The following is a 23,852-nucleotide window of genomic DNA, read 5'->3' on the forward strand; positions in this document are numbered from 1 at the left end:
ACGCCAGGCCGAAGCTCTACCACTGAGCCAACCGGCCAGGGCCTATCACTTGGTATTTTTAAAAAGTAGATCCGTTATATTGAAAACAAATGAGCCTGACCAGGCGGTGGTGCAGTGGATAGAGTGTCGGACTGGGATGCAGAGGATCCAGGTTTGAGACCCTGAGGTCTCCAGCTTGAGCACGGGTTTATTTGGTTTGAGCAAAGCTCACCAGCTTGGACCCAAGGTCGCTCGCTTGAGCAAGGGGTTACTTGTTCTGCTGAAGGCCCGCGGTCAAGGCACATATGAGAAAGCAATCAATGAACAACTAAGGTGTCGCAATGAAAAACTGATGATTGATGTTTCTCATCTCTCTCCGTTCCTGTCTGTCTGTCCCTATCTATCCCTCTCTCTGACTCTGTAAAAAATAAAGAAAAGAAAAGAAACAGCAGCAAAACAACAATTAATAGCTACCAGGAGGTGACAAAACAGGCACTTTCACAGTCTCATACCTTTAGGAGCAGTTTTAGGGCAAAAAATTAAGGACACACTTTAATATTTATTAAAAGAAATAAAATACTTTTACTCAAATATTTTATTCATACCTTATACAAACTAAAAAGTACAAATAATAAAACACCCACATATTAACTACCACTCAGCTAAGAAATGAAATACCACTCCTTTTGTAAAATCTCCATGTGCTCCTTCCCCTAGTTATATCCCTCTGCTCTGTCAGTTTAAATTTTTCCATAAAAGAATCTTTTAACCAACAATTCCACAGCTAGAAATTTACCCTGAAGTACACAAAAGAATACCAGTATGTATATAACCTACAAACAATATGAATGCCCATTAAGAAAGACTACTGTACCAAATAGCCAAGTGACAATACATGAAATTGTTTTTTCTCTACTTGAATTTTTACAGTATACATTATTACTTTATTTAAATGAATAAATTTAATAGTATTCATATTTATCAGCTATGAAAAAGTGTTCACTTTCTTCTTTCCTCTAAAGTCTTATATAAGTGCCTGACCAGGCAGGGGCACAATGGATAGAACGTCAGCCTGGAACGCTGAGGACGCAGGTTCAAAACCCTTAAGTCACTGGCTTGAGTACGAGCCCACTCAACCAGTGTGTGGAATCATAGACATGACCCCATGGTTGCTGGTTTCAGCCCAAAGGTTGCTGACTTGAGCAAGAGGTCACTGGCTCAGCTGGAGCCCCCCAGTCAAGGCACATATGAGAAAGCATCACTGAACAACTAAAGTACCACAATGAAGAATTGATGCTTCTCATTTCTCTCCCTTCCTGTCTGTCCGTCCCTCTCTCTTGCTAAAAAAGTAATAAAAATAAAGTCCTATATAGCAGTTAAAGAGTATGCACACAACTGATATCAATGTATACTGTCAGCCTCGTGTTAAATAGTGTTTTACCTGTTATACATATTTTCGTCCCAATAAAACTACTAGCTCCTTGGCCCTGGCCAGTTGGCTCAGCATGTGGAAGTCCTGGGTTTGATTCCCGGCCAGGGCACACAGGAGAAGCACCTATCTGCTTCTCCATCCCTCCTCTTCTTCTTTCTCTGTGTTTCTCTTTTCCGCTCCCGCAGCCAAGGCTCCATGGGAGCAAAGTTGGCCTGGGCGCTGAGGACAGCCGCATGGCCTCTGCCTCAGGCACTGTAATGGCTCTGGCTGCAAAAGAGCAACACCCCAGATGGGCAGAGTATCGACCCCTGTGGGCATGCCGGGTGGGTCCCAGTCAGGCGGATCCCAGTCGGGCGCATGCGGGAGTGTCTGACTGCCTCCCCACTTCTAACTTCGGAAAAATACAAAAAACAAAACAAAACAACAAAAAAAACCCTACTAGCTTCTTGAGGGAACTTTGTCTTAGGTTTCTTATCCCATAAAGTCCTAAACACAAAGCTATACACCTTATAAAAATAATGTGTTAACTTAAAAAAAATTAAAATATTCCATAAAATGTCAAGTCCTCTGAACTTATATCCTCAAAATTATAGCAATTTGCTGTGTAGTCATCCAATTTTTTCCCCTATTCATGTTAAATTTTTTTACAACTGCCTGACCTGTGGGGATGCAGTGAATAAAACGCTTACCTGGAATGCTGAGGCCACTGATTCAAAACTCTGGGCTTGACCAGTCAAGGCACATACCAGGAGCAATATGAGTTGATGCTTCCCACTCCTCCCCTCCCTCCTTTCTTTCTCTTTCTTTCTCTCTCCTCTCACTAAAAAAATCAATAAAATTAAAAAATAATTTTTACAACCAAAGTTTTAAAAAATATATGATACTACCCAAAGTATATATATTTTAAACAATATGCACTATACAGCCTTCCTCCTAAGCATATGCAAACTAAACTCATTCTGTAGGTAGAGCATTCCATTATATAGACTATAACAGGCATAATGATCTCCAGCCCCCCCCCCCCCCAAAGTTCATGCCCTAAAACTCAGAATCTTATCTGGTGACTTTGCTAATTTGATTAAAAATATGGATAGGAGAATCCATATTCTCAAGAGATAGGAGAATTATCCTGGATTATCTTGGTAGGCACAATCTAATCACAAATCCTTAAAAGCAGAGAACTTCAGAGAGACAAGATTAAAGGAGTCCAGGAGTCAAAGAATGCAACTGCCCCTAGCAGCTGGGCTACTGTCAGCTGACAATGACAACCAGCAAGGAAACAGGGAACTTAATCTTCCAAAAGGAGAGGAATTAAATACTGCCAAACACAAAGTAGGACATGGATCTTCCCCTAGAGCCTCCAGAAAGAAATACAGACCTGACTTTAGGCTGATGGGACATGTGTTGGAATTCTGGCCTACAGAACTATAGAAGATTAAATCTGTGCTGTTTTAAGCTGCTAAATTTGTACTAATTTGTTATGGCAATAGAATATTAACACATGTGGACATGTGGGTTGTTTGTAATTTGTTATTATAAATAATGCTGTAAGAGTAACTACATCTATAGTTTGTATATTTGTCTGAGTATATCTTTTTCTTTTTTCTTTTTTTGTGGCAGAGACAGAGAGTCAGAGAGAGGGACAGACAGGAAGGGAGAGAGATGAGAAACATCAATTCTTCGTTGCAGCTCCTCAGTTGTTCATTGATTGATTTCTCATATGTGCCTTGACCGGGGGAGCTACAACAGAGTGAGTGACCCTTTGCTCGAGCCAGGGATCTTGGGCTCAAGCTGGTGAGCTTTTTGCTCAAACCAGATGAGCCCCCGCTCAAGCTGGTGACCTCAGGGTCTCAAACCTGGGTCCTCCACATTCCAGTCCAACGCTCTATGCACCACACCGCCTGGTCAGGCCTGAGTATATCTTTAGGAGAAATTCCTAGAAATGAAATTGCTAATTCAAACTGTGAACATTATATATACTGCTCACAAAAATTAGGAGATATTTCATCGCTTGATATTAAAATGTCCCCTAATTTTTGTGAGCAATATATTTTGAAAGATTGTCAAATTGTCCTCCTCAAAGACTGAACTAATTTGTACCCACATCAATACTAAATGTGCATGCCTGTTTCTCCACAATAAGTATTACCAGCTATATAAATTCATGAAGAAAAAAAGGGTATTTTGATTTCAAATAAATACATATATGAAAGACCACTTCTTTATCTTATTATTCAGCTTCCCTAATAATCCAGGAATTACCAGTAAATTTTCACAAATGAAAAGATAACAATCTATGCAATAACATAAAACTGCTATAGAGGTCAAATGAATCTCTTAAAGAGGAACCAAAGAATCTGTATAAGGGGCCAAAACTACTGTCAACTTCAAAAGACCAAAAATGTTCCAAAGAGTTCAAATTTCTTCAATTATCCATTATTGATATAGCATAGATAAACTGATAAATTCTTGTTTTGATATGTTTTAAATTCCCAAAAATTCAAAGTAATTACTATGTGCTCAGTTTTGAGATGCTAATTACAAATAAGACATGGCTCTCGCCTTCTAGGAACTTATAATGGGAAGCACGTTTACTAAATTATTACAAGGTGATAAATTCTATAGCAGACATAGTCACAGCATCAAAGAAACATCTGGCCAAACCTGGATTATATGTGTGTAAATACATGTGAGTGAATTGGGAGGTGGGGAAAGCAGGGTACAGTCCGGAAAGGTTTCCTAGGAAATGAAAACAGCTACATTACATAGAAAAAATAAAAGGACTACAAAACATAAAGTAGAAAGGATTATCAGTGAAAAGTACCTGGAAAGGAAAATTAATTTAACCCATTAAGTAATGAGAAGTCATCAAAGAGTGTGAGGCAAAGGGATGAGTTTGGTCAGGTTTGTATTGTAGATCAATGACTTAGTGGCAAGAACAGATGATGATGACAGCGTAAATTTAGGCAGTGGCATGAGGACACAGAGGGAGAGTTACACTGGATATAATCACGTAAGAGATAAAATCCATTCTTTCAATGTTTACCAAGCACCTACTATGTGCCAGGCAGTCAGGTGCTGATATAAAAGAAAGCTTCTTTTGTACCAAGGAAAGGCACCCGTGACTTTGTAACATTCTAAACTAGACAATCTGAAGCATATTAGAATATTTTGTTTGCACTATATTTACTTAAATCTTCATGGACTGACTGACATATAAAATTTAAAGAATAAATCCTGTTTTACCCTACCACCTGATGTAGCAGAATTTGATCACATCCTTTCTTAGCCTTTCTCTCTTCTATTTCTACTAGGCCTTCCTAGTTTGTTTAGTTTCTACATGGTACCTCCTACCACCCTCCAATCACTTTAGTTGTCATTTATTTGGTTATTAACAGTGTCTCCTCTCTCCTCATCAAACCTTTGTGGTTTTTTCCCAGTTTATTTTTAAATTTTTATTTATTTAATTTTTTGACGTGACACCGATTAACATAATTATACAGGTCTCAGGTGTCCAATACTACAACAGGTCTCTGTACATCATTTTGTGTGTTCACCGCCCCCCACCAAGTCAAGTTTCTATGCATCACTATTTACCCCCTCTATATCCTCCTCCACTTTCCCCATCATAATCACCATACTGTTGTTCGTGTCCATGAGTTTTTCTTTTTTAGTTCTTTTTTGTTCAATCCCTCACACCCTCACCCAGCCCAACAGCTGTCAGCTTGCTCTCTCTGTATGAGTCTGTCTCTATTTTACTTGTTAGTTCATTAGATTCCATATACAAGTGAAATCATATGGTACTTGTCTTTCTCTGACTGGCTTATTTGACTTAGCATAATGCTCTCCAAGTCCATCCATGCTGTTGCAAAGAGTAAGATTTCCTTTTTTTTTTTCTTTTCTTTTTTTTTTGATGGCCAAGTAATAATCCATTGTGTGAATGTACCACAGCTTTTTTATTCACTCATCTACTGAAGGTCACTTGGGATGTTTCCAGATCTTGACTATTATGAGGTAACTCCACACTGCTTTCCACAGTGGCTATACTAATCTGCATTCCTACCAACAATGCAGGAGGGCTCCCTTTTCTACACATCCTTACCAATACTTGTTGATTTAATGATGAAAGCCATTCTAAAAGGTGTGAGGTAATATCTCATTGTGGTTTTAATTTGCATTTCTCTAATGATTAATGAGGTTGAGCACCTTCTCATACACCTATTGGCCATCTGTATGTCTTTTTTCTTTTTTTAATAGGGACAAAGAGAGAGTCAGAGAGAGGGATAGATAGGGACAGACAGAGAGAGATGAGAAGCATCAATCATCAGTTTTTCATTGCGACACCTTAGTTGTTCATTGATTGCCTTCTTTTTTTTTTTCTTTTTCTGAAGTTGGAAACGGGGAGGCAGTCAGACAGATTCCCGCATGCGCCTGACCGGGATCCACCCGGCATGCCCACCAGGGGGCAATGCTCTGCCCATCTGGGGCATTGCTCTGTTGCAACCAGAGCCATTCTAGCACCTGAGGCAGAGGCCATAGAGCCATCCTCAGCGCCCGGGCCAACTTTGCTCCAATGAAGTTTTAGCTGCGAGAAGGGAAGAGAGAGACAGAGAGGAAGGAGAGGGGAAGGGGTGGAGAAGCAGATGGGCGCTTCTCCTGTGTGCCCTGGCCGGGAATCGAACCTGGGCCTCCTGCACGCCAGGCCGACGCTCCACCACTGAGCCAACCGGCCAGGGCCGATTGCTTTCTCATATGTGCCTTGACCACAGGCCTTCAGCAGACCGAGTAACCCCTTGCTCGAGCCAGCGACCTTGGGTCCAAGCTAGCGAGCTTCTTGCTCAAGCCAGATGAGCCCGTGCTCAAGCTGGCAACCTCGGGGGTCTTGAACCTGGGTCCTTCCGCATCACAGTCCGACGCTCTATCTACTGTGCCACCGCCTGGTCAGGCTGTATGTCTTTTTTTTTTTTAGTGGGAGAAAGAGACAGAGACAGACAGGAAGGGAGAGAAATGAGAAGCCTCAACTTATAGTTGTGGCACTTTGGTTGTTCATTGATTGCTTTCTCATACTTGACCGGGGGACGTCAGCTGAGCCAGTAACCTCTTGCTCAAGCCAGCAACCATGGAGTCATGTCTATCATCCTACACTCAAGCTGGTGAGCCTGCAGTCAATCTGGATGAGCCTGTGCTCAAGCTGGCAACCTCGGGGTTTCAAGCTTGGGTCCTCAGTGTCCCAGGCTGACACTTTATCCACTGTATCACCACCTCGTCAGGCTGTATGTCCTCTTTCAAAAGGGTCTATTCAGGTCCTCTGCCAATTTTTTAATTGAATTGTTTGTTTTTTTGGTGTTGAGGTTTGTAAATTCTTTATAAATTTTGGATATTAATCCCTTATCAGATGTATCAGCGAATATGTTCTTCCATTCAATGGGTTATCTCTTCAGGTATTGATGGTTTCCTTTTCTGTGCAAAATCTTTTCAGTTTGATAATAGTCCCATGTGTTTTTTTTCTCTTACCCAAGGAGATATATCAGAAAAAAATACTGCTACAAAAAACGTCTGAAATTTTACTGTCTATGCTTTCTTCTAAGATTTTTATGGATTCAAGTCTCATATTTAAATCCTTAATCCATTTTGAGTTTATTCTTGTGTATCACGTTAAGCAGGTGGCCTGGTTTCATTTTTTTTTTTTTTTTTGCACTATCTGTCCAATTTTCCCAACACCATTTATTGCATAGACTATCTTTACCCTATTGTATGTTCTTGCCTCCTTTATCAAATATTAATCGACCATATACAGGTGGGTTAATTCTATTCCACTGATCCAAATGTCTGTTTTTATGCTGGTACCATGCTGTTTTGATTACTATGGACTTGTACTGTACTTTGATATCAGGTAGCATGATTCCTCCAACTTTGTTCTTCTTTCTCAAGACTGCTGTAACTGTTTGGGGTCTTTTGTGGTTTCATATAAATTTTTGGAATATTTGCTCTAGCTCTGCAAAATACACCATTGGTATCTTGATTGGAATTGCATTGAATCCATAGATTGCTTTGGCTAATACAGAAACTTTAATGATGTTAATTCTTCCTATCCATGAACACAGTATATACTAAAATATCTGGCAAAAGATTCTGGTTCAGCTTACTATTGCATGATCTTCAGCAAATTCCTTAACCTCTCTGTGCCTCAGTTTATTCATCTGTTAAAGGAGGATAATAATAGTATCTACTCACAGGGGTATATGAGTTAAAATTAGAAAAGTCCTTGACATGGTATCTCTGACAGTATAGATGCTCAATAAATATTAGCTATTATTACTCCATGTAGTTTGGATATCATTATGCTCTATAGCTTTAGAAGACAACTCATAATGGATTTTGCAAGTCTCTTAAGTAGTGATCTTACCTTGGCACCAGCTAATTCCTTCATCATAAAGAGAGAATCGTCAGCTCGTTCATCATCATCATCATCATAATTTGGGGAAGGAGCTCCCTCTGCTCCTTGCCTCAAAAGGCTGCCACCTCCTCTAGGATCAAATGGATCTACCACAATGGGTTCAGTACCTTTAATTTCACAACGGCAAAAAGGACAGCCCTGGCCTTCTGATTCCTGCAGAGGAAACAGGAGATGATAACAGGTACATCTCAAAGTACTTAAAATATTCCTAGAAATACATTTCCTATAGATGAAAAAAGAAGTCAAAAGTTGAAAACCTACCCCACATACCAGGCCATCATTTATACACATAATCCCCAATTTGTCACAGCAGTTACATAGCTGAGCAAATGCATGATTCAGACCCATACCTGCCAGGACGTGAGACAGGATGTGCACATGAGGTGCCCACAGGGCTCAATCTTTACATCCTTATCATTTTCAGCACATATTTTACACAGCTGGAACGTAGAGCCCATTTCACAGTATAATTCATATTGCTCCTTCGATTAAAAAAAAAGAAAAAGATTACTTGACCTATTTCATATATTTGCTGAATATATTAATGAGTGACTACAACTATAAATGTTAAAAACGGAAATATTAAAGACCACTACTGTCTATACAAATTCTGACTATATAAAAGTTTCACAACAGTGGTCAACGTTCTCCAATAAAACATATAAATCACTTAGTCTAGGTCCTTTTTTTATATAAATAAATTCTTATTAATTTTAATGGGGTGACATCAATAAATCAGGGTACATATATTCAAAGAAAACACGTCCAGGTTATCTTGTCATTCAGTTATGCTGCATGCCCATCACCCTAGGTCCTATCTTAAGCTGCATGGTCTAAACAGAAACCACATGCAACACAAATTCACTAATCTAGTCAATGGTTTAAAATTTAAGTGTTCCGATCACTTAATACAAGTCTACTGTCAGTTCTATTAAGTCTATACAAAAGCTTGGCTCTAGTGATATGGTTGGTTATAATATAAAACAAAACTTACCTGGGTTACTTTGATGTGGTCTTGGGGAGTTGGTTCACATAAGCCTGTCAGGTCAGGATTCTGATTCCGTCCATCAGGAAACAAATAGCTGTAAAAAGAATGACCAACCCTGGGACTTTATGGAAGCCAATTTATTACCGCTTGCTAATATAGACAAATGAAATCTATGAATTTCCTCATAAAAGGGCAGCTTTGCAAAAGTACAAAGATAAATCTTACTAATATTTCTTTTTTAAAAACTTTATTTAGAAAATTAACTTTAACAGGGTAATATTGATAGATAAGAGTATATACCGTACCGTATTTCCCCATGTATAAGATGTACTTTATTTTGGGGGCCCAAAATTTGAAATACAGTATGTCCGTGAAGTCACGGTGCACTTTTGATCGGTCACAGGAAAGCAACAAAAGATGATAGATATGTGAAATCTGCACCAAATAAAAGGAAAACCCTCCCAGTTTCTGTAGGATGATGTGGCAGCCTGTGCGCATATGCAGATGATGATGTAACACTGTGTATACAGCGGAGCAGCCCACGGCCATGCCAGTCGAGATGTGGACGGTACAGAGGAAAGTTCAGTGTGTTCTATGGCTCGCTAAATTCGAATCCGTGACCAAAGTGCAACGTGAATATCAGCGCGTTTATAACGAAGCGCTACCACATAGGAATAACATTACTCGGTGGGATGAGCAGTTGAAGGAAACTGGCAGTTTGGTGGAGAAACCCCGTTCTGGTAGGCCATCAGTCAGTGACGAGTCTGTACAGGCTATACGGGATAGCTACCTAAGGAGCCCTAAAAAGTCTGTGTGTGAGCCCACATCGAACTGCACTGAATAGGTATGAAACTGGGAGAGTTTTCCTTTTATTTGGTGCAGATTTCACATTTCTATCATCTTTTGTTGCTTTCCTGTGACCGGTCAAAAGTGTACCATGACTTTACGGACACACTGTAAAATGTACTACATAAAGTTATTGAACTCAAGTTTTATTCATCATAAAATTCATACAACTCATCATCACGTCAAAACTCCCATCCATTAGCTTGTCCTCATCTGTGTTTGATGAAAAATCACTGTCTTCATATATTGCCTCGTCCTCTGATCCATCTGTGGCATTTGAAATGTCACAACCACTGTATAAGATGCACCCAATTTTTAGACCCCAAAATTTTTGGGAAAGGGTGCGTCTTATACATGGGGAAATATGATAGGTTTCAGGTAAACCTTTCTATAGCATTTGAACTGTTGATTATATTGTATATCTATCACCTGAAGTCAAATTATTTTTTGTCACCTTCTAATATTTCAAAAAAATAAATAACACAGAACAGTTCCAAGAAGATTCTCCTGACACTGATATTCCCCAGGACACAATGCCAGGCTCCATCTAATGTTTTTTGTTTGCTTGTTTGTTTTTAATTTTTCCATTGATTTGAGAGGGAGAGAGGGAAAAAGAGAGAGGGAAAGAGAGAGAGAGAAGGATCAACTTGTTCCATTTAGTTGTTCTATGTAGCTGTGTACTCACTGATTACTTCTCGTATGTGTCCTAACTGGGAATTGAACCACAACCTTGGCATGCTGATACAATGCTCTATCCACAGCCAGGGTCTACAGCCCCCAATTATTAATCAAGGGGTTAACAAACATTTTCTGTAAAGAATCTAACAGTAAATATTTCAGGCTTTATAAGCCATAAAGGCATTTCACATATGCTTTGTGTTGCTTATTTTTAAATAACATTTTAAAAAGAATTTATCTTAGACACAGACCGTACCAAAAGAGCTTATGGGCCAGATTGCCAACCCCTATTTTAATATATGAGAATGTATTAACAGAGTATGTATTCTTAATATATTAAGAATGTACAAATTCTTAATTTAAACTGCATTTGCTCCTCCTGGCCAAATAGCTCAGTTGGTTAGCATCATCCTGATAAACAAAGGTTGCAAATTCAGTCCCTGATCAGGGCACATACAGGAACAGACTGATGTTTGTCTCTCTCCCTCCCTTCCTCTCGCTCTAAAATCAATAAATAAAAATTGTAAACTGCATTTGCTCTTGACCAAATGCCCGAAATAACCTTGTTTACAGATTTAACATTGAAAGACACTAATTTATTTTTTATTTTTATTGGAGAGACGGAGAAAAAGGAAGAGAGATGAGAAGCATCAACCCCATAATTACTTTACTTCAGTTGTTCATTGATTGCCTCTCATACATGCCTTGACTGGGGGCCTTCAGGTGAGTCAGGGACCCCTTGCTCAAGCCAGTGACCTTCGTTTCAAGCCAGTGACCTTGGCACCATGTCAATGATCCCACACTCAAGCTAGCGACCCCACACTCAAGCTGTCAAACCCATGTTCAAGCTGTTAGCCTATGCTCAGGCCAGCAACCTCGGGGTTTCAAACCAGGGACCTCAGTGTTCTGGGTTGATCCTCTATCCACTGCACCACCACTGGTCAGGATAGAGAGACACTAAGTTAAAAGAAATGTAACAAGAAGCAAATTAAGCCACTGAGATCATCTACTAAGAAGCTTTTAGCATCAAACTGCTCAGACATTTGGGGACTTTCTAATGCTACTGTAGAAGTTGACGCATAATGGATAATAGATTTTCCTAATCACCTTAAAATACAAGTTGTTTTCTGATACCTGGTCTACTGTTAGTACTTTCAGTGCTTACCTAATAATAATCAATTTGAATTCCCAAAGGAATAGCAATTCTAGAATAAATAAGAACTTAGTCATAAATATTAGCATAAATTACAAAAGCCCAAAGAAATGCTACTGAACCAAAATGAAGTTAGAATGAAGGCCACTGAGCCTGCTGTCATCAGGAGCAAACATCTAATCACTGTAATGTTGGCTAGCTAAAAACTGGTAACATATTCTGCTAATTGGTATAATTTTAAATCTAACATAGAATTGAAAAGTTATAATATGGAAAAGGAAAAAGATAAAGTTTACTTATAGTAGTAAGTAAAGCAGTAGAGAAAAATAATTTTACCCAAGAAAGCTGTTTCAAATAAAAACAAAAACCCTATAAAACCTGAAGGTCAAAACAATATGACCTGTTTGTTTCCTGAAACTTAATCTATAGAAGAAACCTGAAATAAAGTTATTAATGATGAAGTTTTACAGTCCCTAAGTTCCTAGACTAACAGATGGTAAATAGTTGGTACTCACAAGCCTTCCCTGAAGCCATCAATTAGTGCTTGGAAGAGGGGTTTATTGTGAGGGATTGTCTGAAGAATGTTTCCGTCAGCAGTGACATAACCAATAGCCCACTGACCCAGACGAGTACAACTGAGCCGGAAAATGTAACTGAGAATAGAGACAAATAGAATCTTTAATATATAATAAGTTCATATTAGGACAGAAAGTAAAACAGAGACAAAAATCAAAAAGTCCATCAACAATAGATTCTTTGATGACTCTAGACCAAAAATAAAAAACACGTAAGTCCAGTTCTGAAGTGGCTTGAAAGCATTTATCAAATCATCATATCTGAATGAGTCAATTCCTCTTATAAAGAGGCATCAATCCTACTGCAGAAGTATGTCTACTAGGGAACTAATAAAAGATCATATTTCCTCTATTTTAACAAAGGTCAAAAGAAAGTAAAATTCAGGAAAAGACGCCTCTTTGATTCATGGCACTGACCTGCCAGGTTTGTGGATGAATTTCTGGAGCCGAGCTTTTACTTCATCATAGGTCAGGAAAGCCATGTAACCAGGATGAGTTACAGCAAGACTATTCCAGTTCCTGAGCAAAGAGGACCAGGGCTAAGGAAACAAGATCAATCAGACCATTTGGCTCAAGACATAGAACTATCCTCAGAGCAACACAGAACCTCAATTCTCAATTATAAATTCTCCATTTCATGTCACAGATTTTCAATTGTATTGGCATTTTGAGGGAAGACATATTTGGGAGATAAGAACTCTGAAAAGCTAAGAAGAAACAAAATATCCTTATAGGGAAAACTTAACTTTACAAAATAAAATTCAAAAACTTTTAAAGCAGTTCTAACAGTAGTGAGGTTACACAACAATAAACAAAAGAACAAAATAAGGCAGGGACTACATGTACAATTAAGTTCCAAATAAAGGTTTATGCAAATGGGCATACACACACATTATCATTAAAGAAAAAAAAGAATTCTTTTTGAAGCATCATTAAATCTCAGTATTAACAGTCAAGAATTTTAATACTATAGGAGAAAAGTTCAGAACATGCATAATTTTTCAATAACAGAGAAATGATTAAATACATCATATTATATTCATGCACCACACAATGATGTTCTAGGTCAGTGTTTGGCAAACCCATTAGTCAACAGAGCCAAATATCAACAGTACAACGATTGAAATTTCTTTTGACAGCCAAATTTTTTAAACTTAAACTATATAGGTAGGTATACTGTTATTAACTTAATTAGGGTACTCCTAAGCTGGCCAAAAAGCCGCACTCAAGGGGCCCAAGAGTCACATGTGGCTCACGAACCGTGGTTTGCTGACCACTGTTCTAGGTCAATGACTGACTGCACATACCATGGTAGTCCTATTAAGATTATAATGATGCTGTGTGTGTGTGGGGGGGGGGGGGGGGGGGGGAGGGAATCAGAAAAAAAAAAAAAGGAAAAAAAAAAAAAGATTATAATGATGCTTTAAAAAGTCCTAGCTCAGTGGTAGAGCGTCGGCCTGGCCTGCGGAAGTCCTGGGTTCGATTCCTGGCCAGGGCACACAGGAGAAGCGCCCATCTGCTTCTCTACCCCTCCCCCTCTCCTTCCTCTCTGTCTCTCTCTTCCCCTCCCGCAGCCGAGGCTCCATTGGAGCAAAGATGGCCCGGGCGCTGGGGATGGCTCCTTGGCCTCTGCCCCAGGCGCTAGAGTGGCTCTGGTCACAACGAGCGACGCCCCGGAGGGGCAGAGCTTCGCCCCCTGGTGGGCGTGCCGGGTGGATCCCGGTCCGGCGCATGCGGGAGTCTGTCTGACTGTCTCTCCCCATTTCCAGCTTCAGAAAAATACACACACACACACACACAAAAAATCCTAACTCCTACTAAAATCACAGCCATCATAACATCGCAGCACAATGCTCATCACTCATGTGTTTGTGGTGCTGCTGTGGTAAACACATCTACTGCCTTGCCAGTCACATAAAAGCACAGTACATACAATTATGTCCACTACATGACACTTGACAATGCTATTAAGTGACTATCTTACTGTTTATGTATTTACTATACTATACTTTTTTTTTTTTTTAATTTGCTTTTTCTTCTGAAGCTGGAAACGGGGAGAGATAGACTCCCGCATGCGCCCGACCGGGATCCACCCGGCACGCCCACCAGGGGCGATGCTCTGCCCACCAGGGGGCGATGCTCTGCCCCTCCGGGGCGTCGCTCTGCCGCAACCAGAGCCACTCTAGCGCCTGGGGCAGAGGCCAAGGAGCCATCCCCAGCGCCCGGGCCATCTTTTTGCTCCAATGGAGCCTTGGCTGCGGGAGGGGAAGAGAGAGACAGAGAGGAAGGAGGGGGGATGGGAGGTGGAGAAGCAAATGGGCGCTTCTCCTATGTGCCCTGGCAGGTAATCGAACCCGGGTCCCCCGCACGCCAGGCCGACACTCTACCGTTGAGCCAACCAGCCAGGGCCACTATACTATACTATACTTTTAATGTTCGAGTACTCTTTTTATTTCTAAACAAGTCTGCTGTGAAGCAATATGCTGTGTCACACCAGTAGCAGCCTCATACATCCCATGTTTACCACATATAAATATCTTGAACGTATCATTTTCTCTCGTGCTTGACTGAGTCTCATGTTGCTTTATAAATTAAATGCAGCCTAAATGTACAGTGTTATAGTCTACAGCAGTACACAATAATGTCCTAGACCTTCATGTTCATTAACCACTCAGTAGGTGACTCACCAGAACAACTTCCAGTCCAGCAAGTTCCATTCATGGTAAGTGCCCCATACAGATGTACCACTTTTTAAATCTTTTATACCATATTTTTCCTGTAACTTTTCTGTGTTTAGATACACAAATATTTAACCTCTGTATTAAAATAACCTACTACAGTATTCAGTACACTAATATTCTGTGGAGGTTTGTGGCCTAGGAGCAACAGGGTATACTACATAGCCTCGGTGTGCAGGAGGCTCTACTATGTAGGTTTGCATAAGTGCATTCTGTGATGTTTGCACAAGGACAAAACTGGCTAACAAAGCACTTCTCAGAAGAAATCCCTGTTGTTATGTAATATTGACTGTATACCCATTTTCTGGACATTCTACAACCATAAAATGATGCAAGAGAATATTTAATAGCAAACAAAGATTACAAACATGAGGGGAAGAAAGCAAACTGTATAGTTATTTTTACCAAAAATACTATATGTGCATATTCATATCTGTATCTATATATAGATATGAAATACAACATAACTCTAAGCTTTTTTTTTTGTTTATGGTTTCTAGAATAAAAATACTTTTATAGTAGGCAAAATCCCAAATGTTAATTTTCAAAGCGTTCTCTTCAGAAAAGCACCAATAACTACTTTAACCAGCTTTTTAGAATCCTACCTGAAAGAGTCGTGTAAAGATGTCAAATTCAAAAACTGAAATATAATCATTGCAGGTCAGATCAATAGTGGATTTCAGAGCCATGGCCTCCAGCCCAGAACTGATGGGATGTACTTCATGAAGGGCCTGTCGGAAGCTCTTCCAAGGGACAATTGTCCTGGTTGGGGGAGTGAGAGGCACAGAGTAAGATAAAGATAAATCTGGGCATTGTTATAAATAATCAAGGGAAAGAGAGCCGCATTAATCTCTCAGTATCAATTTCAATTCTCTTAAAGAAGCTAAGCTATATTTTGGATTGAGAACAGAAAGAGAGTAAATAATCTTTCTTAACTTTTTAATGAGTAAATCAATAATAGAGAAGTTTTTTCCACTGTTTTTTGGAAGAATGGTACAAATTACTCTCCTTTCTCATCTTTCTTCAGATATTTGTAGAAAAGTACATAAAGAGGAATAACAGGCCTCTTTTTATATAATAAATGTGATCTGTGGCCAGTCCTTCACTAACTGAAAACTTGTGCTTAAACTAACTTTTTAAATCCATGTGAACCATGAGTTCTTCGAGGAACTCACACCTTTAGGACTAGACAGGAGGAACTAGGCTTAAGGTACAGAAACAAGAGTTCTGATATAGATGAGGGAGAAATTATTGAACACAAGACTGACTAAACCCCAGATAAGGCTAGCAAGAAATATTATGGAATAGAACTCTTTCTTTAAAATTTTAAAACAAATAAAGACTTTGAAAGCTTAGGTATTTGCCTAAAAAACAAGTAATGTTTTCAACTTTTTTTTTTTAGTGAGAGGACGGAAGATAGTGAGACAAACTCCCACATGCACCCCAACCAGGATCCACCCAGCAACCCCTGTCTTGGGCCAATGCTAGAATCAACTGAGCTATTTTTAGTGCCTGAGGCTGATGCACTGGGATCAACTGAGCTATCCTCAATGCTCTGGGGCACTTGAACCAATTGAGCCACTAGCTGTGAGAGTGGAAGAGGGAAAGAAGGAGGAGGAGAGGGAGGGGGAGAGAAGCAGATGGTCTCTTTTCTTGTCGCCCTGACCAGAAATTGAACCTGGGACATCTTTACTCTGGGCTGACATTCTGTCCATTGTGCCAACTGGCCAGATTCCTTGAACTCTTTTCTAAAGTAGTTATTAGGTTAAAAAAACAAATTTAAACTTATTCATACCTCTTCAACTAGGTTTTTAAAATCCCTAACTATTCTATAGTTTATATGTAAATATTTTTTTCAAAAACTAAAGGTGGAATTTAAAGAGATTTATGTTAGAATCTATATATTCAACTGAAAATTTTATTGCTTTCTACTTTTTCAGTTCTTTGATCTAAAATTCCAGATATATAAGAACATTTATATTAATATTTTAAAATATAAGCCTGACTGCCTGACCAGGCGGTGGCGCAGTGGACAGAGCGTCGGACTGGGATGCGGAGAACCCAGGTTCGAGACCCTGAGGTCGCCAGCTTGAGCGCGGGCTCATCTGGTTTGAGCAAAGCTTGCCAGCTTGGACCCAAGGTCGCTGGCTTGAGCAAGGGGTTACTCCGTCTGCTGTAGCCCCACAGTCAAGGCACGTGAGAAAGCAATCAATGAACAACTAAGATGTCGCAACGAAAAACTAATAATTGATGCTTCTCATCTCTCTCCGTTCCTGTCTGTCTGTCCCTATCTATCCTTCTCTCTGACTCTCTTTCTGTCTCTGTAAAAACAAAAAAACAAAAAAACATAAGCCTGACTGATGAATTGATTTCATTTAAAACTTCTATATCTAAAATGACAATATGACAAAGTGGAAAGACAAGCCAAAGACTAGGAGAATACATTTGTAATGTAACAAAGAATTAGTACCTTACAACAGGAAAAAAACAACTCAGTAGGATAATAGAGAAGTCAGGAAGAGCAATAGTTAAGGCAGGATAAGAAGTGTAACTAGTCATAAATGTGAAAAAATGTTCAATCACCCATGTCATTAAAAATATGAAGCAAAATATGATACCAATTCCTATTATCAGTATCAGTCAAATTACAGAGCTACTGGAAATCATGTATACTACTTATGTTAATATAAACTGGTACAACTACTTTGGAAAGCAACTAGGCAGTATTTGGTAAAGCAGAAGATATGAAATCCCCTAACTTAGCAATTCTACTCCTAGGTATATAAATATGGAGAAACTCTTGCATACGAAAATAAATACAATTTTGTTCACTGTAGTATTTGTTGGCAATAGCAAATAATTTGAAATGTGAATGTCAATTAAAAGCCTAATGGATAGGAAGAGTATTCAATCAAAGAGCATGGGTTTCAATTGAATCTGCAAAGATTTATTTCTTTTAAAATAAATGAGCAAAAAAAAGTTAATATTTACCAAAGCTGGGTAATATTTACATACATAGTCATTATTTTACTCTATGTTTTCTCATGTTTTAAATATTTCATTAATAAAAAACCGAAACAAAAACTTAATACAAGCTTTAGTTCTAATTCAAATTCATTATTTTGAGACTTACTTTTCCCCAAAAGCTTTCCTCCAAAATTCTGCAGCATCTGCTTTAGTAATCCGAAATGTGTCTCCTTGAAAGAGTCCACTTGGAAAGATTCCTTTTAATTCCGCCAGCATATGGCTGAAGATCAGGGACAGTTTGGTTAGGTTTCGCCTACAAATGATCAGAAGTGCAATAATTAAATAAATACATAAAATTATTTTTATCTTAAATGTACTCAATTCACCAGGCATGTAATATAAGAATCTTAAAATGTTTATAAAAACCCTCTTCAAATACACTTTCTGGCCAGTATTATCAAATATATATAAAACTAGGGAAGAAGAAAGAATATGCTGTTGACAATAATAAATATAGTTCACCCTTGAACAACATGGGTTTGAACTGTGCATATCCACGGATATGCAGATTTTTTTCAATAAATATGTACATACAGGATGGTCAATGTATTTTCTCTTTCTCATGATTCTCTTAACATTTTCTTCTCTTTAGCTTACTTTATTGTAAGAATATAGAATATAATACATATAACATACAAAATATGTTAGTCAACTATTGATGTTATCAGTAAGGCTTTCAGGTCAACAGTAGGCTATATTAATAGTTCACTTTTTGTGGAGTCAAAGTCATACATGGATTTTTTACAGTGGGGGAGGGAGTACTCAGAGGCACCTCTAACCCCTATACTGATCAACGGTCAGCTATGGCCTATGGTATTGTTATTTTTGTTCAAAGAAGGGCTTCTGAAACTGTTTTTGCCCTAACATCCATATGAAAGATGAAAATACTATGGCAGAAAAACTGCTGAATCCACTAGAACCACTCTTATTCCTTCCATTCAAATAGATGTTGTATGGTAAAAAAGAACTTGTATACTGCTATAACCACTCAACTAGTAAGAGAAAGAAATATATTAGAAAAGCAAAATATATTATTTCCTGCTTTGCATAAACTATTCTGCATAAAATATTATCATATAACTCATACAAATGAAAATTATCAATAAAAAAACTATTTAAATATCTAGACCTAACAAATACTTTCATTTCACTAAATCAGACCTTAGAAGTAAGTTTTACAAAAATACTCTTCCTTTCCAAAACTGAAATGTTAACATCCAAACTATGTAAAAATTTCTACATAAGTGCATGTGCTACTACTCTTTCAACAATTAGTTCAATTTATTCTAATAATCTGTTTAATGGATGTGACTTTAAAGATGACATACAGAACCAACTTAATATACCAGATATTATTCTCCACTTTTAGTTATGTCCTTTAAGCAGATTTATTTATTTATTTATTTTTTATAGAGACAGAGAGAGAATCAGAGAGAGGGATAGATAGGGACAGACAGACAGGAATGGAGAGATGAGAAGCATCAATCATTAGTTTTTCATTCCGTATTGCGACAGCCTAGTTGTTCATTGATTGCTTTCTCATATGTGCCTTGACCGCAGGCCTTCAGTAGACCAAGTAACCCCTTGCTTGAGCCAGTGACCCTGGGTCCAAGCTGGTTAGCTTTTTGCTCAAACCAGATGAGCCCACGCTCAAGCTGGCGACCTTGAGTCTCGAACCTGGGTCCTCGGCATCCCAGTCCAATGCTCTATCCATTGTGCCACCGCCTGGTCAGGAAGATTATTTTTTTGATCTTTAATGGTACTGTCACACAAAACAAGATACAGATGCTTAGATACTGTTATACACCAAAACAGCTACTGCTGACACCTGCTTATTTTCCCTTGCCTCAGTAATTAGTATTTATGTATTTAAAAAGTCTACAAGTAGGCCCTGGCCGGTTGGCTCAGTGGTAGAGCATCGGCCTGGCGTGCGGGAGTCCCGGGTTCGATTCCTGGCCAGGGCACACAGGAGAAGCGCCCATCTGCTTCTCCACCCCTCCCCCTCTCCTTCCTCTCTGTCTCTCTCTTCCCCTCCTGCAGCGAGGCTCCATTGGAGCAAGGATGGCCCCAGCACTGGGGATGGCTCCTTGGCCTCTGCCCCAGGCGCTAGAGTGGCTCTGGTTGCGACAGAGCGACGCCCCAGAGGGGCAGAGCGTCGCCCCCTGGTGGGCGTGCCGGGTGGATCCCGGTCGGGCGCATGCGGGAGTCTGTCTGTCTCTCTGTCTGACTGTTTCCAGCTTCAGAAAAATACAAAAAGAAAAAAAAAAAAGTCTACAAGTAGACTATAAAATTTCAAATAAATTCATGATCAAATTTGATTGCCTAAAAGAAAAAATTCTCCTTTATATAAATTTTTCTTTTTTTATGCTATACTGGAGAATCACCATCAGCCCCACCTTTGTCTTTCTGGGATAAAATGGTATATACCAAGTTAACCAATTCTACCTAGCCTGATTTTTCTGCAAAATACTGCTGAAATCTTTGCAATCAGAATGCCAAAAAATCAGCTTCAGTTTTTGTTTTCTTTTTAAGTGAGAGAGGAAGAAGATAGAGACAGGCTCCCGCGTGTGCCCAACCGGAATCCACCAGCAACCCCCTTCTGGGGCTGATGTTTAAATCAATAAGAGCTATCCTCAGCACCTGGGGTCAATGCTTGAACCAATCAAGTGAAAGGAGAAGAGAGAGAAAGAGGGGAACAGGGAAGAAGACAGAAGCAGGTAGGTGGTCGCTTCTCATGTGTGCCCCGACCAGGGATCAAACCCAGGACATCCGCTCACCGGTCTGACACTCTATCCACTGACCCAACCAGCTAGGGCCTCTTCCTATTCTGTTAATAGAGCTATTAACCTACAATTTGCTCTCTGCTATTTTCCTTTCTCTTCCGTTCCTCTCTTAATCCCTCCTTTGTAGTCTCAAATCTTTAAAAACAACTTTGCAAATGATTCCCAAATTTTAGGCTTTTGGTAGCTTCCTATCTGCCTACCACATTTCTCCATACAAATGCTAGCCACCTCAAAGCAGTATGTTCAAAATTAAACTAATCTTCCTTCTCAAATCTGTTCTTTCTCCATGTTCCCTATTTCTGTATTTAATGACAACACAATCTTAATTACCACAAGTTCAAAACCTTGTACCCATCTTGACTTCTTCCATTTCCCCAATTCTCCATATCTGAATCATTTGTCAATTTGCTGACCACTTGTCATTCCTACCTGAATTACATTGTTATTCTAATATACACTCCTCACTACCTTCACATACCTACTTTATAATTCAAACTTCAGTCCTTTCCTATGCATGCCTAACCATACCACATATAACTGCCTCCTTTTTCTTTTTTCTTTTTTTTTACAGAGACAGAGAGAGCCAGAGAGAGGGACAGATAGGGACAGACAGAAAGGAACGAAGAGAGATGAGAAGCATCAATCATTAGTTTTTCGTTGCGACATCTTAGTTGTTCACTGATTGCTTTCTCATATGTGCCTTGATTGTGGGCCTTCAGCAGACCGAGTAACCCCTTGTTCAAGCCAGCGACTTTGGGTCCAAGCTGGTGAGCTTTTTTTGCTCAAGCCAGATGAGCCCACGCTCAAGCTGCGACCTCGGGGTCTCGAACCTGGGTCCTCGGCATCCCAGTCCGACGCTCTATCCACCTGGTCAGGCATATAACTGCCTCTTAAGGAATGGAAAAACAATTTTCACAGTGCCAATGGGACGAAACCCAAACTCAGCTTTGATTTTAAGACTTTCCACTGACCTGGACCTAACTTACTTTTCTTTATTTATTTTTTTAATTTTTATTTATTGATTTTAGCAAAAGAGGAAGGGAACAAGAGAGAGACATAGGAACATCAATCTGCTCCTGTATGTGCCCTGACCAAGGATCAAACTGGCAACCTCTGTGCCTCAGGGCGACATACTAACCAACAGAGCTATCTGGCCAGGGTGCTTACCTTTCGGACTAGTTTATTAGTTCTTCCCTAGTATATTCCAGCCAAAATGAATATTACTCTGTCTTTTCTTATATTCACTTTCCTACCTCTGAGCCTCTGCTCATCTGTTTCCCCTGTTTGAAAGAAGACTCAGCTTAAATGTCATTTCTTAAGAGGCCAGTTAGAAATCATGAATCTCTAAAATAACCCCAACATTTTCACTGCAGTTGTCTTAGTCATCTGAACCCATTTTGTACCATAGTAAACTGTGTACACAGAATTAAACCCATTTCTGATGTGCATTTATTTATATCCCTTTGAGCATTTGGCACAATTTCTAACCATTAAACCAAAAAATATCTGAATGCATACTATGTGCTAGGCACTAGGGTTAGATATAACAATAAACAAAACAACATTTCCTCGTATTACGGCATTTAAATTCCCATGGAGCCTGGCCAGGCGGAGGTGCAGTGGATAGAACATTAGACTGGGATGTGGAGGACCCAGGTTTGAGACCCCAAGGTCGCCAGCTTGAGTGTAGGCTCATCTGGTTTAAGCAAAGCTCGCCAGCTTGGACCCAAGGTCGCTGGCTCGAGCAAGGGGTTACTCGGTCTCCTGAAGGCCCACAGTCAAGGCACATATGAGAAAGCAATCAATGAACAACTAAGGTGTCGCAACGAAAAACTGATGATTGATGCTTCTTATCTCTCTCCATTCCTGTCTGTCTGTCCCTATCTCTGACTCTCTGTCTCTGTAAAAATATAAAAAATAAAAAATAAATCCCCATGAAGTATCAAGTGTGAGAGAAAAGTACTTTGAAAAAAAACAAAGCAGAGTATGAGACAGAGTCATGGAGGCTTGCTATTTTAGAGAGGGTGGTCTTAGGAACATCTCTGACTGTTTACTTTTAAGCCAAGTCTGAAGTAAAGAAAGGAAGTGAGTCTTGGGATGCCTGGGCCTTGTCGACATCTTTGACTTCGAGATAATTTTCCATTGAGAATTTACCAGGTATCCCACACTCTGCTGGACCAGAGGTAAAATACACATACCAAATGGACAGAAAGCTTTCTTAATTTGTTAGGTAAACCACAAAAAAGGGAAAGTTATTGACCACAGGATATAATGGCACCAGGTACCTAAGAGCAGTTCAAAGCGCTGACTGAAATAGTTACTGAAAATCAATTTAAGACACTTTCTTACTCAAGAATGCATCCTCCCAAAAAGCCAGCTTATATTTCTTAAAACCAACACAGAAATGCACTGTAAGTATCATACTGCTTAAAAGGAAATGAATCTATAAAAGCATTCTGTAACTGATCTGAGTTGAAATTCTGTTCAATAACATTTTAAGGCTTTAGGCTTATAGTTCAATGTCTGCAGTGGATAGGGCAGTTTAATCAGCAGAATCTGTCTAAAATATAAACTTAGAACAATAACACATGACGGATATTGGGCTTATTACAAGGTAATCAATGCTTTTCAAAATTCCCTCAGCAGTTACATACTTCAATTCATACACTATGTTCTAACAATTCTCCAAAGATCCACAAAGGAATATAACTGCTAAATGTTTTATAAATAAATGCTCTGAAGAAAAAAAGTTTCCTTTTTAATTTTCCAGTAGTAACAAATAGAAGTTTTTAACTCAGTATTTGAAGGTCATTTTTACTATCTTTAACTCTAAGCACCTACATCTAAGCAACTGTAAATCCTACTCTACAGCTTCCACCTTCCTCTTTTCTCACAACTTCCTCAGAATCAAATGCTGATTCTGTATGTGGCGTCAATTTTTTTTAGTTCAAGATTGGTGTTAGCTCTTCTCCCCAAACCTCTAAAGGGGGTTCTCCCCTACTCTAAAAGTCAATGTAGCTCAGGCCTAAAATAATGGCATACACTTTTCTGTGTATAATTTCAGATAATAAGGAACAACGATTTTATGTCATCAATACCTAAATATGTTAAAAATTAAATGAGCAATTATAGCTCCCATTTTAGCTTCAAAAGTAGAAAAATAAATACCATTTGCTAGGAATCACAATTACTATTT

The 23,852-nt window shown here is 39.1% G+C and overlaps 1 protein-coding gene across 4 annotated transcripts in view; it reads right to left on the minus strand.

Moving 5' to 3' along the window:
* CBL (Cbl proto-oncogene) overlaps positions 1–23,852 on the minus strand; it is a 126,635-nt gene that overhangs the window by 25,312 nt on the left and 77,471 nt on the right. For all 4 annotated transcript variants that reach the window (XM_066371719.1, XM_066371724.1, XM_066371729.1 and 1 more), the window contains 7 exons: positions 17,980–18,126; positions 15,452–15,608; positions 12,526–12,647; positions 12,049–12,186; positions 8,863–8,950; positions 8,219–8,350; positions 7,818–8,021 (listed from right to left, as the gene is read on the minus strand). In XM_066371719.1, the coding sequence (XP_066227816.1) occupies positions 7,818–8,021; positions 8,219–8,350; positions 8,863–8,950; positions 12,049–12,186; positions 12,526–12,647; positions 15,452–15,608; positions 17,980–18,126 (988 nt within the window). The remainder of the gene's footprint in view (positions 1–7,817; positions 8,022–8,218; positions 8,351–8,862; positions 8,951–12,048; positions 12,187–12,525; positions 12,648–15,451; positions 15,609–17,979; positions 18,127–23,852) is intronic.

The sequence above is a fragment of the Saccopteryx leptura genome, chromosome 1 (genome assembly GCF_036850995.1).
Source record: "Saccopteryx leptura isolate mSacLep1 chromosome 1, mSacLep1_pri_phased_curated, whole genome shotgun sequence".
Lineage (NCBI taxonomy): Eukaryota > Metazoa > Chordata > Mammalia > Chiroptera > Emballonuridae > Saccopteryx > Saccopteryx leptura.